Below are 19,140 nucleotides of genomic sequence, written 5' to 3'. Positions count from 1 at the left end.
TGCAGTTATTCAGTTTTGGGGTTTAGCTGTATGAAATTACATATCCAGCCATCTCTACTAATTGAAGCACATAAACCAATTGTCTGCAATCATAGCAGTGCAATCAAAATCAGGGTTCACAAAGTAGGAATATGGAGCACCCATGCGATGAGATGCAGTGCCTGCTTCTAGTAAGCTACTGATCAGAGCAGAGACTGACCCAAGTTCCCTCAGCATCTGAAAGCAGCATAGTAATGTCCAGGAAATGAATATGTGGTTCTAGATAGTTCCTTTAGGCTAACTACTCAGGAACATTCCACAGCTTTTAGGCTCTTTTCTCAGAGGTAGAATAGATACTCTTAAAAGGTAGCAAAAGGAGTCTTGTTTACCGCTGTCCAAAGAAGTGGATCTGAAGCAGTGACTCCAGATTGTCTTGAAATTAAATGTCTTATTAAGCATCAAAGTAAATTTGCATTACACATTGCAGATTGTGATGTCACATGGTTTTCTGAATTTGGGAAAGTACACACAAATTTAATTAGTTCACTAACTTACATACATGTGTATATATCTCTACATATAAAACAGAACACCAAATCTTGAATTACTGCTATTTCCATGATGATGTGGTTTAGCCACTAAAATTTAATACTTTACTTTGAAAAGTCCCATAGAACTTTTTCTAGGAGCATTGTTTTGAAAACTCCAGAAACAGATAATCCTGCTGCCAGAGAATTGAGGAACTATAGATAAATATACTTTCTTAGAACACTGATCTTTGCCATTCTTTGTAAGACAAGAGTGTGTTACACACTGCTCAACCAATTACCTTCAATCTCTCCTCCAGAAGAAGCAATTTTTGAGAGACTTAAATATGTTGTTCCGACTACATCATTTTTTGTAAGTCGATCCCTACAAAAAAGAAAAACGAATATTTTATTTAAATATAATGCTGGTCATCACACACAGAAGCAAGCTACTACTACACACATTTTCTATCACCTGAAATGCTTCAATATTACTAACAAAGACAGTAAAGACTAGGTACAAAAGTGGGCTGTAAACCATTAATAAGTCACCTGACTTTTACACTATCATTAAACAGTGACAGTGCTCAGTTCTCACTTCACACAATTGAAAATAATCTCATGTTACACTAATCAGATCTCTTGTAAAGAAACCATAAAGGTACTTAAACACTTGCTTAAATACTCTCATGCACTGTAAAAATACCTGGCATCTATAGAACCAGACTTTTCTTCACTTATTATCATTTAGCTTCTTAAGTAATTTGATTAAAAGTCATAACTCACCAGTCAACAACTGAAAGCTTTATTTTCTCACACATCGAGGGAAACTGAAATAAAAAAAAAGCAATGAAAGTAAAATAACTCATTCCTTTTTTCACCTCTGTAATGGTAATGCCCTGAGTTCCAAAAGAATGGCTGTTTACTACAGAAACAAAGGTAAAAAACTGACCTTGATTTGAAGATAAATAATTTGATTCCATTCTGGATTAGCATTTTTCTCAATTATATTTGTACAAACCTGCCAAAATAGAAATCAAACATACAACACATGAAAGATAAAACAGACCAAAAAAGTATTTACTAGCTATGATTTAGGACATAACACCATCTGCTTGGAAAAATTAGGGGTAGCAATCATTGAAGCCTGGATTAATGCTGCAATGAGCCATTCATGCTCAATGAGTTTCCCATTGATAATTACTGTTAGAGTAATCTCCATATGCAGCATTAATGACTTTAGGAGGAAGAGAAAATATTGAAACAGCGTTTAAACATGAGATTGGAGTTACCCTACTTTTTATTTTCACTAGATACAATTAAATGAAATTATTAAAGCTTGTTATTTCCACAAGCCACAATTTAACGTGCTTTTATCACAGCAGCAAAATGAGATGAAGGAATGACTTGATTCCAGCTTTCTTATGCAGATTTTAGGGTAGATGAAGAATATATCGTATGGGAGAGGCTGCATTATTTGCTAGTCATGTCTTCTAAGGATCTTCTGTACTACTGGGTGTGGCAACCTGACTATATAGCATATTGAATGAATAACAAAAAAATTGACTAGTAATGAATATAAGTTGTGCAATTGTGCTCCAGATCAAATTCATCATTCTAAGGAACACATTATTATTTAAATGTACAAATGCTGTTAATCTGTCCAGAAAGATCTGTATCTGATAATTACTAAAAGCAATCAGGAAGAACTGGTAGGCAAGCAATCTGGCATGTCAGTTCTAGCCTTTAGTCACACATTCCTTTCATTAGTCATCAGTTTTACACCCTTTCTATTGTACCTTGGAGCTTGTAATTTTACAAAGTGAACTTTACTTTTTCATTTTTTAAAAATTTCCATAGTTCCGGTAAACTTAAAAAATCATATTGGCATATGAAATCTGTTCTCAGGACTACAGTTAGAATACAAAGGTTCAGATATTTACTAAATTACCTTTTTCCCAGCAAAAGAAACTTCTACAAATGGATCTACCAGGTTTTTCTTGTCTGCTTCTCCTCCAAATATTTCCTTGACAGTTTGTGCAAAAGCATCATCCACTGGAGAGGTGTCAAAGATTAAATTAAGGTGCTTGTTATTATTAGTAGTAGTAGTAGTAATCCTAAATAATAAATTGCCCATTGCAATCTTACCAAAATCAACCAGCTTACAGATCTAGGAAGGGCAAAGTCTAACCTGATAAACAAAATTCTGAAGTGTTGCAGGTAAAAATTGAGAATTTTGGCTTAGGAGCAATTTTAAGAATACAGATTTTTCAAAAATAATAAGAAGTGCTGATGCCTGAATTTAAAGGCATCACTGTATTTGAAAAACATTATACACATACTTGAAGACATTGCCTATTTTGACACAGATACAGGAAAGAAAATACGCTAGTAACGGATAAAAAGTCACCTATATTCTATTCTGAACAGCTAACACAAATAACTATTTCTAATGGTAACCAAACACCAAAGGGGATAGTAGGGAGAAGCTACATACTTTGTGGAATGTCCTCAGCTCTGTAGATTTTGAGAAGGAAAGTGACCCATCGAAGTGCAATCCCAGCAGGTAATAAAAGATTGCTCTCCACATCATCACTTTCATTATCTCTCTCCCTTTTTTCAACCTGTTGGGGGATGCAGTTGTAGACAAAACAGACAGGGCAATGTACAGAATCAGAATTAACGTGATTAGTTAAACTGCTGCCCACAACATTCTTTATGTAGAAGACTGTTGACAGTTTCATTATGAAGAATGAGACTGTATCAAATTATCCAGTCACAAAAATTTAATTCTAGGTAAACTATTTTACTTTCATCTCTAAAGTACTCAGTTGCAGGAGTCTATTGTAACCACACTTTCAAAATCGTCATCATCAGACAATGATGATTTTGGCACATGTACAATGCCAACTTTATGCAAATTTCATACCCATCTCAAGACAAGGTATCTTACTACAATTAGAAAAGGCTTACAAGACTGATATAACTTACCAGAACTTACTGCTTCCTCATTTGTAAATAAACACACCACAAATAACTAGACATATCCTTGTGATTTCAAGAATCATGAGGACAGCGGAGAGGAAGAGCTAATACAGAACTAAAAGGAAATCTGCCATGGTTCTGGGGACCACATTATATTTAACTAAGGAGTACCAGCATGCAAAAACGTCAGACAGGAAGAAAAGCAGAACTTCATCTATGGGCAATGGTCAGGAAAGAAAAGCATTACAAGAAAAAACCGCCTGTTTTCACCTTGACAGAACAGCAGACAGTGAAGGCCTGGATTGTTAAAACTACCTACTGCTTTCATATGCATCAGATTACTTGTGCCTGACTTGTAACTATTGAGGAGTCTAATTTTCACCAAGAAAAATCTGGAGCTTTCTGGTACTCAGGTTTCTCTATTGGCTTGTCTGTGTTTTGTAGTAGTGGAGACATTCCAGACTTAGTCCTGGAACTGGTACCAGCGTTACTCTGCCTGCTTAGCTACGCTAAAGGAGAATTACCTATTAGCTTGCATGCAAAACCAGGCTAACACATCCCTACTTCTAGTATGTGAAGGAGTATCCACAAATGGTAGAGGTTGCTTAACTGAGGAGAATAACAGTGGCTTTGAGTTAGCCACTTAGTACAGGATGCCCTTGAAACCACTTGTAAAATCTCTTATAAATACTGCTCACAGGGCAAATTATACAGGATTAAAAAAATGTTGGGGAGACATAAATAAATATCTGTGAGGTGGAGAGGGGAAGAAAAACATTTAAATTAAACTTACTGGTGGTTCATCTCCAGTTCCCAGGACAAACATGCTGACTTTCATATAGCCTTTGGCTCCTGAATTTGTATCTTCAGGATCACTCAGCAAAAGCCATTTTCTCATGACTGCATGGCCTGAAATAAAACAAACGTCACCACTGGCCCCAGTAATATCCATTATAAAATGGCAGACATCATTTAAGCAGTTAGCTATTTTAAAAGTGTCCTTTATCCTAAATTACCCTAATTATTTAACAAAATTATTCTGTCCTAGACAGGTCTCAATAGTGCCATCCAAAACAAGAAATCTGATGTTAAACTATTTTGGCATAATAATTCATGGACATTGTTACCAAATATTTTTGCATTATTTTTCAAATTTTAGGTCTTTGATAAAAAAGGGGCTTGTACTTAATTGTGAATTCACTGAAAAGAGTTATATATTGTTGGATTTTTTGAAGTTAATACTTAAAGCAACAAACCTAAATAACTTTATATTAGGTTTCCTCTTTTACTTTAGAAATTTAATGAAATGTTTCAGCTTGTAGTTTCAAGGAAAGAAGTTCTGAAGTAACTATTACTTACCAGGTTCATCATAAACATAGCCAATGTCAATCTGAAATAAAGATCAAAGGCATTACCTCTGAAGAAATACCAAAACAGAAAAATGGTTGGGCAACACCCCCCATGTTTTTCATGAGCAGTACTACATTGTTCCCTTGTCACAAACAGAAGACAGTTTACATAGAATTCTACTAGGAGAAGAAAGAGAAAATGCCTTACATTGAAAAATGAGGGATTTCTAATGGATAGAGCAGCCAAGAAGAAAATGCAAGAAAAGATGTATTAGAACTAGAACTAACACATGTAGTTATTTCCTTCTTTTCTTGGATCCCCAGCTTTTTCATTTACCAGAGACACAAGATGGGGATGGCTTACTGCTTTTTGAATTCCCTACGCTCACCCATTATTTTATGTTCAGACAGTTTTTTCAGAATACTTTTGTTCCTACTTCCTGCTCAACATCTCATCCTTCAGTTCTAGAAGTGAAACTTGTTTATTTTTAAATGAATCATTTCCTTTTCTTTAATAAGAATATGACAATTTCTTGCCCTCACTGTGTCAAATCTGGACAAGATTGCATCATTCATTGTATCAGATGTCAAACATGTTCAGGAATGTAAGTATGTTTGCTCAAGGCAGTTGGGGCTAGTATTCCTTGCAGGTAAAGTCTGAAAGGGCGATTTTCTAGACAGAATTACCCTTGTGGTTTCCTCTTGAAATGTGTGCCTGCAGGAAGAGAAAGTAGGTGAGCGACATGCTGTCACCTGCTTAGTGAATAATCAGTCTTTCACAGAGCAGTATACCACTGACCGAATCACTAGAAATCACAAAGAAAATAAGCAGGGAGAAGCAAAAAGCAACCAGCTTTGTGGCAGAAAGTGCTTTGTTTAGAAAAGAGCACTCTTCCCCCTTTGCATATTTTTGTAAAAAGCTGGTCTAGAGACCTAGTGAATTTATGCAGTACCAAATAAGCAAGCAGAAAAGACAGCCAGCACTGATACTGGAAGTGTTGTAACAGTGGATCCCAGCAGCCATTACAATTGCCATGGGAATTCTTGACAGGCAGATGTCTACTTTCCAGTGTTGATCATAACAAATCCAAATAAAGACCATCTCACTAATACCATCAGAAGCACAGAAACTACTTTAACTAAGAGAATTTTCCAACATCTCTTTTACTTAACTTCTGACCAAAGGAACTCCTCTCCACATCATTTGAGAATGTGTATCCTTAAGCCACCATACATATCACTATTCTGCCTATTAACTACCTAATAAAATTATCTCTTCAAACTCATACCAAATAATCATCTGACCTACAAAAGAAGAAGAAGTTACCTGGATGCAAATTAGAGAACTTGGTATATAAACCACACACATTTCTTTAACAATAACCTTCTACTCAAATAAAAAACCTGCTTACTAGTGTTTTGAGCAAATTGTCTCTACCTTGAGAAGCAAGACATCATCAGGTAATTCTTTGGCTCCATGAAAAAGAAGTATAAATTTAGACATTTAAAACTAGTACTTAAATTTTTTTTCCCATTTTATTTAATTTAGTCAAGATACAGAGTTTTCTTCATACCCACCTTAAATTCACCCATTAAACAGTCTGCTCGTAGAGAGTGAGAATCATACACCTAAAAAGACAAAGGAGCATGAACAGGAATGTTCCTAAACAACCTGGTGAAATGGCTAGAGGATGCTACAGGCATCCAGCAGCCTTGTGAACATGCACTGGTTTTTCTTACCCGAATGCTAACTGTTTCATCAAGCAACTCTAAAGGAGTCATGTGGACATTGTAGAAAAATATCTGTCAAGGTAAAAAACAAACAAAAAACCCCTGTCTTAAAATGACAAACACATAATTACCTGAACATAAAATGCAAAAACATTATTTTAAGAGGCATGTAAAGCATGCCAGATACAGTACTTTTACCCCGCCTCCTTGCTGGACAAGGGGTAAAAGTCCTTGCTGGACATACTATGTGGTAATTTGGTGCACAATGAAAAACCGAATTTAGTAAATTGTCTCAGTACAAAACAGACAAGATAGTCACAACTTCCATTTGAACAAACAAGGTCAGCATAACTGTGCTGCAAACTTCCAGCACTGCCCTTTGCTCCTTGCTCTGCACTTCATACTTTTCTCACTGGAACAACTTCAGAAACTATAAAGTTCATTTGCCAGGACAGTAAATCCTGGTCTAACCATCTCTGTTGTAGTTGTCAAAGAGGCCTTATTTAGGGTTAGTGGTGACAGTGATTCTAATGATTTGAAGTTTTTAAATTGAAGACCATAGTAATAAATCTGATAGTTTGATAGCATGAAGATATATATAACATTTATTAGCTTGTTTTCATAATAGATCATGCCTCACTAAGTTTGGTCTTTGATCCCAGCTATACTCCAGTCAATATTTTATACAACAAAACGGAAGGATACGTAAACATTGTCCCTCCTATTCCAGTTTAAGACTACAATGGATACTGAGACTGCCAAGGAATTGTTTCAATATAAGATGCAACTGGCTTTCTGCCCTCCCTATTTTTTCCATAGCTTCATAAATCTTGACTGCTACCTACAGCTTAGTTCACATTTCAAAGTTTTATAATTTCCTTGGTCTTGCCTGTGTGTGTTACACATGCTTGCCACACAGTTCCAAAATCTGAATTTTCCACACATTCCCAGATAATGAGAGTTATCATTTTCTCTATTACATTTAAGTTTTGCAACATTAGTCTTCCAGCTATGGGATCATTCTTGTGTCCCCTATGTGGTTTTGAATTCTCTCCTGTATTTCAGTGTGTTTGATGTACAGATCCCCTGTCTGGACAGAGAAATCTAGTTGTGCTTTTACAAATCATGGGTAGCAAGGCAATGATATTTCCAGATTTTGTGGCAGTCCTACTGACCCAAAGCACTGCGTGGAGCACTCATCTGAATGTGCCATAGAGGTCTACAACGATTTCTAATTAATTTTTCTGTAATTTTTATGACCTGAACACAACTGTTCAAAGTGATTCTGCCAGATGGCCAACTGTACCAAAGAACGTGTTCCATATGTCTCATATGAAATATGACTTTCCTCTAGATAGTTTTATCTGCTAAGACTGACTGTGACAGAGTTGTGTTTAGTGATGTGAATACATAAAGGGACTGGGAATGGCAAAATGCATGCTAGCCATAATTACCCATAAATATTAGTAAATTCTTATTAATTGATCATAATGAAAGCTGTATTAACTATTTTTCTACATTTGATAGTCTCAGCATTTTAGCTACAGTGTTCTTACACCACTTACTTCATCAAAAAATGGGTTATTTCCTCTTTTGATCCTTGTCCGGTGTGTCTGACCACAAATGTGAACTTTGACTACTGGTTTTATGTTATTTCCAGGCAACTGACGACCTTCAATGATTCTAACACGAATCTGAAAAAAAAAAATCAAACACTTATATTAATTCATTCTCTATATTATCTATGATCCTGGTGACAACAATTCCTTATTATACCACTAAAAATATTAGCCAACACCTGAAGTAGCTGACAGATATGAACCAGACAGACTTTTCAAGCTTAATTATGACAGTAACTGTAATTTTGCTTGAATTTTACAAGACAAGTTAGGGTTAATTATTTCACTAGTTTTTCCACTTGCCTTTACCATTTATTTTTAAAGCTGCTATAGTAGTTTGAAATCTATACAACTATACAGTAAATAAGGTTCATCCCTATTTCAGACAGAACTGTACAAAATTGGACACCTCAGTAACAGGAACATTTGAAGAATACCTTTGAAATACTGGCTTTCAAAAGAAGAGGCTAATTATCGTGCATTAGATAAGCTGACATTAAATTAGGTTCAGGCTATGTAAAAGGAGCAGTGTCATGCTCAGCAGGAAAAGGGAACATCCAATATTTAATAAATCTATTACCTGAAAATCTTGTGGTTTGTTAGGAAGGACTCTCCGTGTTTTCTTTCCTTTGGTGATGCGTTTAGCTAGCTGGGCTTCCTTTGTGCCACTTGGAACTGTTGGTGTGATACCACCAACTGGACCATCCAACCCTTCCTCGTAACCTGCATCATCTTCTCCATCTCATACAGCAAAAAAGCAGTGCAATTAATAAAAAAATAGCAGAGCTGCTGTTAAAGTTACAGGAGTCTGATATCCAAGAGTTCCACTAAAATTCTATTATTAGCTCATGTCAACAATTTTTTTGCCAACTACATGCTTCCAAGTCCTTCTGAAAGCCAGTCGTTTTAGCCTGCTTAAGAACAAGTTTATATCCTAACCAAACTACCTCTAGATCAGTCTTTCTTCTGGATGCAGGGTGTCTAATACAATTCCCATACACTTTTTTAATCAACTGATTGAAGCAAAGTTCAGCTGTAATCATCCCCTGAATAGTTCACAATACACCACAACGGATTCATTTTATTCCAGCTGAATAAATACTGCTGTTGAATGAATCTTGCTGTTTCCCATCAGCAAGGCTAGGCTATAGCACAGCATCAGTTTTTAGTTCAGAATCTTGAATACATGAATACATTTAAGGTCTGCCATCCAAAACAAAATTCTGAATCCTTCTCCACAACATATAAGTGCAGAGTAAGTTTTTTAGTAAGCCTCTTTGACAGTTCTGAAATCAGCATCCCTCTGTGGGAGACAGTTCTACAACCACATGACACTACAATACTGAATCATACTCTGAGATTCCAGTATTGCAAAATAGGATCCATAAATATCTAGACCACAAAAGTGGTCACTCCCTTGTGTTTCCAGCTTTTCTTAACTGCACAGTGACTATGGTAAAATTTGGAGGAAGAACGAGCTGTGTCTCTGGTGGTTGGCATTTAACAGAATGTATACTAGCTTCATGAATTACAGGCTAATGATCATCCTTCATGACCCTTGTAAGAGATGTGTAAAACCAGAGAGACTGACATACTACGTATTTTATAAGCAGAAGACCCCACCCCCCTCGCTAACATCTCTCAAAATGCATTTGCCTGGATGGATCCATGCAGCTGATTACATAACCTAGCACTTAATTTTTAATTCCTGAAATGGAGCTGTAGCTATCACAGTTGGGATACTGATTTCATTTCATGGTAAATAGGTATTTACAATAATTAACTAAGGTGTGTTTGATTTCACGCTGAAATAATTTTCATGCAGTTGCTGCACACTAGCTAAAAACCCTGTCATTTTTATCTGTATCTTAGAGTTCAAAAACATTTGTAAAAACTATCAAAATAATCTCATAAAAGTGAATTTGCATTTTTAGCCTTCAAGTCCACATTTCTCTAAAATGTGCAGTAATTTAACACACAGCTTTTGTGTTTACATTACTTATCCTTCCACTCTCCAAGAACACCTAAGTGAAGACAGTGGAACCAAAATTTCTCTCCTGTGGACTCCTGATTTCAATTTTTTCCTTCTGATGTTATTATCTATCACCAAATAATGGTCGAACTGGTTTAGTTCTCTTCAAACACATAACATTTATTAAACTTCCTTCTTTCAGAATGAACACAGCCTTGATATTAGGCTTATTATTTGCCTGTCAGCTGCAAAAGCTTGTTACTTCACAGTTCTTTTAAGAGTCTGGAAAACTAGAAGATCTCAAAAACACTCTCAGCAAAAGCCTGGTAAATATGATATATAGAGAGACCAACGAATATTCGCTACTGATCACAGTATTTCACTGGCTAGTCAAATATCAACCTAATATAAAACAGTGTCTTCCAAAACGTAATCATTCTATAAGGGAAAAGAGGTTTAATTAATCAAGAAATTTTTTTTCACAAAGCTCCCTGACATTGAAAGTAATAAATGGGACTTCTCTGCTTTTTGGTCAGCCCTAAAATTGCAGCAGATAACTGCAGTTTCCTTGAGCATTCAAAAACCTTTCTTTCCTAAACAAAAGCCATTTTGAAAGTTATTAAGCAAATAGAGAAAATTATGCTAAAATCCACTTTACGCCAGGAAATGCCAATTTTTTTCTTAGCTTCTGACTCATCCTTAATTTCTTTAAAAATCACTATCTGGCAGTCTTGACATGCTTGCTTCTGGTGAACAGTGCTGCTGAATCACTTTCTTGCCTTACCTTAAACAGCTCCAAGAGATTTAACAATAATGTTCTGAGAAAAGATTGAAATACCTTCCTGTGCACTGGTCCCTCCTGGATCAGTTGGATTTGCAGGTCCAGCTGGTGGCTCATATCCTACTACCAAATCAATTGTTGCCTAAAGAGAAATACACTTTTTTATGTGGCCCACAGTATTCACAACAGTTGATTTAAGCAGTAAGTTGTTCTAACGCGTATGTATGTGAATAGTTAACTATTCACGGCCACAACAGTTTTTAAAAGTTTCAGCTAGTAAATTAATGAACTATTATTAAGCTATATGTATATACAAACAATAAAGATTACACAATTTGCAGCTAATGGACTAGGTTCTAAAATAATATCTAACAAATGGAGTTTGCTGTGTTTATATTTAGAAAAATCTGTCACAATACAAGCATGTAAGATGTTCTACAGGTGTTAATTTTAGTTCCACAATATTCATGGCAGAAAGGTGACATCCTAAATTTGCAGAGAGAAAAACAAAGGCAGTAGAGAAATAACGCTATCTCATCAACAACTTAACAAGTCTGAACTGTCAGTAAAATTTCCTATCTGACTTTTCCAATTGCTTGTTCGCATCTCCATCCTGGAAGAAAAACACCACATTATTTTCCATTCGAATTATAGAATTGTCTTTTTTTTGCTTGACTGTGGTTTTGGATGACTGAACAAACCATTATTATTCCTAGTTGCCAGAGTAACATGAGGAGTCAGCAAAAAAAGCCCAACCCTGTGACCAACTAATCATGATATTAAACTGCAGCTGATGAGATACTGAAATCACGCTTAGAGCCTCTCATTATTGAAGTGTACTAGAATGCAGTATGAAATGCCTTAACAGCTACACTGCACAAACACAGTAAAGTCCCAGGTTCCAAAAACTACCTAATACATAACTAAGCTAATAACCATTTAAATTTAAACATGTTCTAAATCAAGTAAAGCAAGTTCTTGTGTAACTTTCTGAATGGAGCTGGCAGTGAACATATACATGATCATGTGCTTTCTAGAACCAGTGCTATAACACAGGTAGCTGTTACAAAGCATATGGCAAAAAAGGTGCATATGGGAACTCCATTTGGTATTTGGAAAATGTACTTTTTCAACATCAGGGTGATTTCCATGCATACTCTAATGCATGGCCCATATTACTTGTAACACATATATACAAATACATGACATAGACAGAGGAAACAAAATTGTATAGACATAGTTATCTCTGGTTATAAATTTCCTCTGTCTGGAGTTTTTGCTAGAAATTTCCAAGCATTAAATTGGTATTAGCCTTGTGCTGGAGCATTTTGATGAAGAATACCGCAAAATAAGAAAATGTAAGTCACTCACTCCAGTTTCTTGTCCTCTTTCATTTAGTAGAGGTATGAGTTTGAAGGGAAAAGATCTGCTTTGGTTACCTACGAGATCCTTAAGTGCTACAGATGCACTGCCAATTAATCTGAAATTAAATAAAAATCATTATTAGAATGCAAGTATAAATCAAACAGAGGCTCCCATTTTTCTTTTGCTAGCATCTGTTAGTCAACCAAGTAACTCCAGCCATTACTTGCAAACTCTAAGCACAACAAAAGACCATTGCAAATGTCATGTAATGATTGTGTACTAGTAATCTGTAATTTCTGTTTCATTACACTTAAATGCATTGGTGTTCTTTATGGCAGCCACAGCTTTAACCAAACACAGTACCTTTTAAAGAGGTTAAAAAACGAATTATTTTTAGCGTTATTTTTGAAAATAATCTTCTGCATAACTTTCAACAGCCATATCACTTATTTCCACCACTGAATTCTCATTGGTAAGCTAAAGGATATAATACTTTCTTTCCCTATACAGATTTGCAAATTCTCAGGTGAGAAGTAGTGAATAAAAACTAGGTATGACAGCTGTTGTACTACACAGAAAGAGATACAAAGCCAGAGACATCCACATCTTTGTAATGAAAACAGTGAAACAAAACAAATGCACATCAATGTTCTTACTAGAAAATTTCAATGTTAATCTGCTTGCTCATACTCTGCATTTTGGAACAGGTTCATCTTCTTACTTTTAAATTCTCAGAACATTTCTTATGGTTCTAGAGGGGTCTACCAAAGGAAGGTTTCAAAGGGATCTGACATGTGGTAGACTCTTCTGAACTACTTCTGCCTACTTTGGGACTGCATTTGTCACTCCCACCATCTCCCAGAAAGATGAAAATCGCATGTACTTTTAACCTTAGAGACTACTTTGAGGCATAATTTCTCAGTGTGGTACTGGTCTCATGATACCTGGCACTGTATTTCATTCCCATGGTATGTAGTAAGAGTTCACTCCCCTACTGAAGTGGATTGCTGGAATAACTGACATTTTTTTCAATGAAAAAAAAAAAAAAAGCCAAGATAATTTAACCCTGTAAATATTTCAAAGAACGTGTGTTACAAATAAAATACCAGCTTTGTTGCCAAAGCAGAAAAAAGATCTGTACACAGAGAATCTAACTGAGGTCCCCTGAAGTTACAGAGCTTTTTCATGGAGCAGCTAAGGATGCAAGGGTATTTTCTGACATGCAGCAAGAGCACTGTTATAGCTACTCTTGCATACTGTGTCATGAGAACATAAATTATTTTTTTGCAAAGTACATTAGGATACCTAACCATAAAACAAGAATTTCCTGCAAATATACCTTCCAGGCATTACACATCCACATCACAACTTCTGTTTAGCTGCAGAAACTTACATATTTTGAGGTGCCATAGAAGGGAAAACCCAACAAGACTACCCATAAGCAGCTAGGCCAAATCTGATTCTAGAGAAAGAAAATACTTTCCTACGCACATTTGTAGAAAAATTATATAGACTTGACATTTTGATTTGATATGAGCTGGAGTGACAACTTCAAAAACATTATCAATTCAGAAGCCACCCAAAATAATCTCAAATCATCAGGGTGAATGTTTCAGCAACCACACCCTCCTATCTAGTGACATTAACTCAAGAATTGCTGTTCACCTGTAGTGCTTTTGAAATTTTCCACTGTACATTTCCATTTCTACATCCTCATCCATCCTGTACAAATGATAACTGCATGCATTTGAATGCATAGTAACCATTTTTAAAATAGTGATCACTGATGTTCAGAAGACTGAAGAGGTAATCAGTTACATAGACTTCTTGCTTGCAACCAGCTGCCTCTATATATATATATGCCTTTATTTCCCCTTTCTTTAGCACGTTTGGCCACAATAGTCTCCAGTCTTTTTCCACTCTAGCAAGACTGAGAAATTTAATATTCGGTCTACAAACTTAGTCTGCTTCTAAGCTTTAGCCAAATTCTAAGCTTTGGGCACTATTCTGCCTTTCCCAAAGTCGTCCTGTTCACTGGATTCCGGATGTTTCACCCCTCCCTTAGCAGAACCACAGAACTAATGAGGCTGGAAGGAATCACTCATGATCATCTAGTCCAGTGCCTCTGCTCAAGCTTAGTCAGCTAGAATAGGTTACCCATGACTACGTCCAGTCTGGTTTTGATCATACAGCTACTTAACGACTGAAGTAATACATTCCAAAGTAACAAGGAATGCCTCAGAGTCATCCTTAGGTCTCATCTTTGTCACTCATACACAAGTCTTAGAGAAAGCCTTTTTTCCAACATGCTTCTGTCAGGTCTCTAACCTTTGGGCTAAGTCAGCTAAGTCAGATCTCAGGAGCTGTTGTGAGATCACATCCATCACCAGTTCATTGATGTTTAGTGCTTTGCTGCAAGGTCTGCTCCTGTACTTCCCTCCGATAGGTAACTAGACCCGCTGTATGGCTACTGTGAAATTCCTGGGTTCCTCCAAACTCTGAAGACTCTTTACCTTCAGGCAGGATTGTATGTGATCTCCATCTGAAGTCATGACTTACAAGATGACAAGGAATCCTTCCCTTCCAGCACAGCTGAAAAGACTTTCTGCTACCTGTTCATTGTCAAAGGACACTGTTCTTTGCTGGACCTATTTCAGCTTTCTTCCTCTTGCCTGAGCAGATTGACATTTGCCCATTTAATTCCAGATCACACTAGCCCCTTGACACCATCAATTGGGACACTTTGCCACCGAAATAGCTTAATGCATCCTCTGACCTTTTGTTCATCAGCTGTTTTAGCAGAAGACCAAAGCAAATGAGTAAATGTTTAAGTACCTTTTTGGCCATCCCTAAGACTTCTATAGGTATAATGCCCAATCAGTCTGGTCTCTTAAACTTTTCCAGCTTTGCAGGAGTAAAGTAAAAATCCTGTCCTGCCACAAGCAGTTTAAACATTCTGGTCTACCACCGGAGAAGACACCAAAAATAAATGCAAAGTTCCTATTCAGAAGCTGATTTTGAACCTTACCAGGCCTATGATGGTTTCCCTGCAGTGATCAAAGGAAAGTACTTAGTTTATAAGCATGAAATCAATGAACTACTGATGACCAACTACTAAACACGGAGTTGCATTTGTGCCAAAGCTAATTAATCCGTTAGTGCTGTGGTTAGCACTTCCTGTTAGCTGCCTAAATAACCAAGTGAAGTGAAACTTCACACCCATGTCTGGATCAGGAAGTGCTAACTCACAGTACCACCCATTTTATTATTCCTCTTGGTTTGAAGGTAGCAATCTATATCAAATTCTTTACCCTATCATGTCCTCTAGCTGCTTACATGCTACTTATACTGGAAGCCTCAAGGTTTAAATTACTCAAGAGTCAAATATTTAAATTATTTTCATCTATTTTTGAGGGTTTATTTTGGCAGAGGTTTGTATTTATGATTCTCATCAGCAAACGTGATTCTACACTGCAGTTACAATTACTATACTCAATCTTTCTTTCTCAGTGTGTATATTTCATTATAGACTATGCTACAAGACCCAACACCTACCTTCTGTTATTGCTGCTATGTTTAACTATTTTTATTAAGAAAACCCTCTATTTTATCTTTACTTATTTGATAATACTCTTTGCAAGAACAAACTTTCAAAAAGAAACAAAACATGGATACTGTTTTGAACAAGGAAGGAAAGTCCAAAACTGAACCTTGAACTAGATCTTTCATACCGTGGATGCAAGGAAAGTCTGCAACTATGTACAGTCACACTGATGCGGAAAAGAATCCACACAAAAGGGTACAGCTGTAGGAGGATTTAAACAATCTGGAAATTATTTAACTATGACAAATACTTAGCAATGATTAAATAGTTTGCTGCACTGCTCATTTGTGGCTGCATTTTTCTGTTAGAGCAAAGGGTGTGCCCAATCTGTTTTTCCTACCTCACTAGGTTACTAACTACACAAAGGACATGGGGAAAAACATAATCCCAACTCTTTCTCCTAACTTCACAGGGACAACTGACATTGCTGTGGGGTTTTTGGGATGTTTTTAACTGCATAGATTTGTGTTCTGAGAACTTGAAATCTTTCTACTAACAGTATTAGATGTAATAGAAAACAGATGTGTTCTCTTTTCAAACATCTGTATGCCGGAAAATCTAACCAAGCATGAATCATACGAGTCCTCTGGTTTATTCCTATGATGGTCTGTCTGTGTACAGTGGTTTGCTTTATTTATCTTTTCCAAGTATTGTGACTTTTCACCATGAAGAGCACTCATTAACCCATCTGCTAAAGTGTAGTGATCCCGTAAACGAAGCAGTAAATTCTCTCTCCAGGAAAAAAAAGAAATGAAAAAATATCCAAATGTTCTTTCAGGCTTAATTTACAGAAACATGCCAAAGTAATGAGTTCAGTGCCTTGGCACAGTGTAAAAGCAGAATAACATCCACTGTACTCCTCCTCCTGCATCAGTTTAAGAATGGACTGGATTAACAGCTGTTTCAGCTTCTAGGAGCTGGAACAAATCACGCCTTTTATTGCAATCTTCTGCTCTATTGTTCCAGAAGGTAGTACAGGTTCTGTAGTCACCTCCTGGGCATAGCAACAGACCAGGTGCCTGGAACCAGTCAGGACTAAGAGTGCATGGAACAGCAGAGTGTGGATTGGCTAGGAGCCTTGTGAGTGAGGAGCCAGAGAGGGAGGCTGGGCTGAGAAACACAGCGCTCTGCTTCTGGCCTACACTGCAGCACAGACAGCAGCAGAACATTTGAGCAAAAGTTGGCACTACTTTGAAAGTAACAAAAGCAATCCTCACTGATTATTTTCCTCCAGAAGAAAGAAAATAAAGCCAAAGACATGGTGTAGGTTCTTTTCATTGCTCGTTCTCAGGCAACAGAGGCTCCTAGAGATACTCTTTACCCTCAAAAGCTAAATCCAAATTCAATCTAGACTTAAAAATAAAATATATAAAAGCACAAATCTCTAAAGGGAAGATTGTTGACTTCAACTCAAATCCCACTTAGCTTAGACACCTAATACACCTCCCAGGTTAATGGGTCTACTTGCGGATGTCAAAAGCACACAGCAAACAGTGAGTTTCTTAAATTGTCAACAGAATAGCCCTCAGTTGTAAGGACCTCAGATAGGCACTGTGCTCCACCTTTCCAATCCTGAACAAACCATGGGAGTGTTATTTGCACACTCTTCCACTGAGCACTGCTTTGAAATGCTGCAGCACTTCAGACATGTATCTAACTATAGACTTTTCCTTAAATATTAAAAGAGGATACTGCGAAAAAATAGCCAAGCTATGATATGGTAGACCTAAATCTCTCTCCAACTCAGTAAACAGAATCAGTAACTCCACAGAAATACAGGTTATGCCTACATGCAATTGGTAGGTGAAAAACTTATTCCACATTCCCTCCTTTCATGTACTCTTTCATCTAAATGTGAATGTACATTAGTATCAAATCTCTTCAGTTGTTACAATGCTTTGTGTCTTTAAAAGAACTACAAGATGCTATTTCCTATTACCATGTAACAATCAGGATGCCTGCTCGTGTATTTCTCACTTCTCACTCCCTTATCCTGTTTCCCTGCCAATATCCCTTCCAAAGACACCGCACATTGCAAATATTTGGCTGTTATTGAGGATCTGTTTTTGAAGAGCTTTACTTTGAAGGTGTTACTCTGGCTTTGATATGAACAACTTTCTGTGCATAAACCCAAGCAAAACAAATAGGCATTTGCACAAGCTGGGGGTTAAGAGTTACAAATATGAGTCTAGATGATATTTACAAATACAATTTGAAGAAAACCAACCATATGACTGCTAAACTTTGAACCCATGTACAGAGTGAAACATTTTAGGTGCTTCAGATAATCACTTTCCTTTATTTTCTGATACATTATAAAGTCCACTGCAAAATTCTGATTACTGGCAAGCTTTCATATCTCAAGTTTTGAGATTTCCATAAAGTCAGAGGCATGCAATATATTCCTGCCTAACTGACCTGCAGGAATCTCAGGAATGAGAGACCTGAGGGCACTGGCTTGATTCACAGTGATTTTACGACAGAGCTGTTGGAGTATTGTAAAAACCTGAATCCACATGCTGGGAGGAGGCAGAGAGTAGTAAAGAAAAGCTAACAATGGAATTGGCCTACTATGAGTAAACATGAATGTTTGCCTAATATATATGAAATCTGTCATGAATAAAAAGAACAGAGATGACGTGTTCATACTCTCTTCCAAAACAGCAACAGCGAACACTACTTGGAATTGACAGAAAAGAGAGAGCACAGCAAACAGCAGCTATCAGTTCCATTTTCCCCTGTACTGCTGTATTGGAAGTCATGTTTAGTACTGGGGGGGAAGGAGGTAGGAAGAGGGAAGAAGGAACATACTTGTTTTGTCCAATTGTTTCAAAATCCTTCACAATAATTGTTAGGGAAGATGAATTATCCAGAGGAATTCCTTTCAAGTCAAACTCAACAATCTGAACAAAAAAAAATGGACCAAATACAAATTATAATTACAAGTTACGAAAAATTACCAGCAGAGTAGCATATACAACAAAATTATTCAGAAATAAATTTTGCATTTAGTGAGAGACCAAATCCAGCTTACATTTGCAAAAGCAAACTAAAAAATGATCATAGCATTTGCTCATAGCAAATGTATTTGATTTGCTAATTACTAGCAACAATAGCACAATTAAATTGTTTAATAGTGAGCCATAATTTCTTTTGCAGTTCCACTTCCTCACACTATTGTCTTGTTATTCATAATATCTGATATTAGTCCCCTTCAATATTGGCTGA

General features: G+C 36.6%; 1 protein-coding gene across 6 annotated transcripts in view; it reads right to left on the bottom strand.

Annotated features, from left to right (window-relative positions):
* Window positions 1–19,140, bottom strand: part of MYOF (myoferlin) — a 64,623-nt gene that overhangs the window by 38,112 nt on the left and 7,371 nt on the right. For all 6 annotated transcript variants that reach the window (XR_006014537.1, XM_042018991.1, XM_042018992.1 and 3 more), the window contains exons 3-16: window positions 18,724–18,815; window positions 12,315–12,423; window positions 11,001–11,085; window positions 8,771–8,931; window positions 8,137–8,265; window positions 6,581–6,643; window positions 6,419–6,469; window positions 4,851–4,881; window positions 4,285–4,400; window positions 3,004–3,130; window positions 2,458–2,561; window positions 1,459–1,527; window positions 1,293–1,336; window positions 809–891 (exon numbers count right to left, since the gene is read on the bottom strand). Coding sequence is in view for 5 of the 6 variants with exons in the window: in XM_042018991.1 (XP_041874925.1) it covers window positions 809–891; window positions 1,293–1,336; window positions 1,459–1,527; window positions 2,458–2,561; window positions 3,004–3,130; window positions 4,285–4,400; window positions 4,851–4,881; window positions 6,419–6,469; window positions 6,581–6,643; window positions 8,137–8,265; window positions 8,771–8,931; window positions 11,001–11,085; window positions 12,315–12,423; window positions 18,724–18,815 (1,264 nt within the window). In the remaining variant the exon portion in view is untranslated. The remainder of the gene's footprint in view (window positions 1–808; window positions 892–1,292; window positions 1,337–1,458; window positions 1,528–2,457; window positions 2,562–3,003; window positions 3,131–4,284; window positions 4,401–4,850; window positions 4,882–6,418; window positions 6,470–6,580; window positions 6,644–8,136; window positions 8,266–8,770; window positions 8,932–11,000; window positions 11,086–12,314; window positions 12,424–18,723; window positions 18,816–19,140) is intronic.

The sequence above is a fragment of the Corvus kubaryi genome, unplaced genomic scaffold, assembly GCF_017639235.1.
Source record: "Corvus kubaryi isolate FWS band 111438036 unplaced genomic scaffold, C.kubaryi_AGA036_p1.0 138, whole genome shotgun sequence".
Classification (NCBI taxonomy): Eukaryota; Metazoa; Chordata; class Aves; order Passeriformes; family Corvidae; genus Corvus; species Corvus kubaryi.
This window is presented reverse-complemented; position numbering and strand designations above follow the sequence as displayed.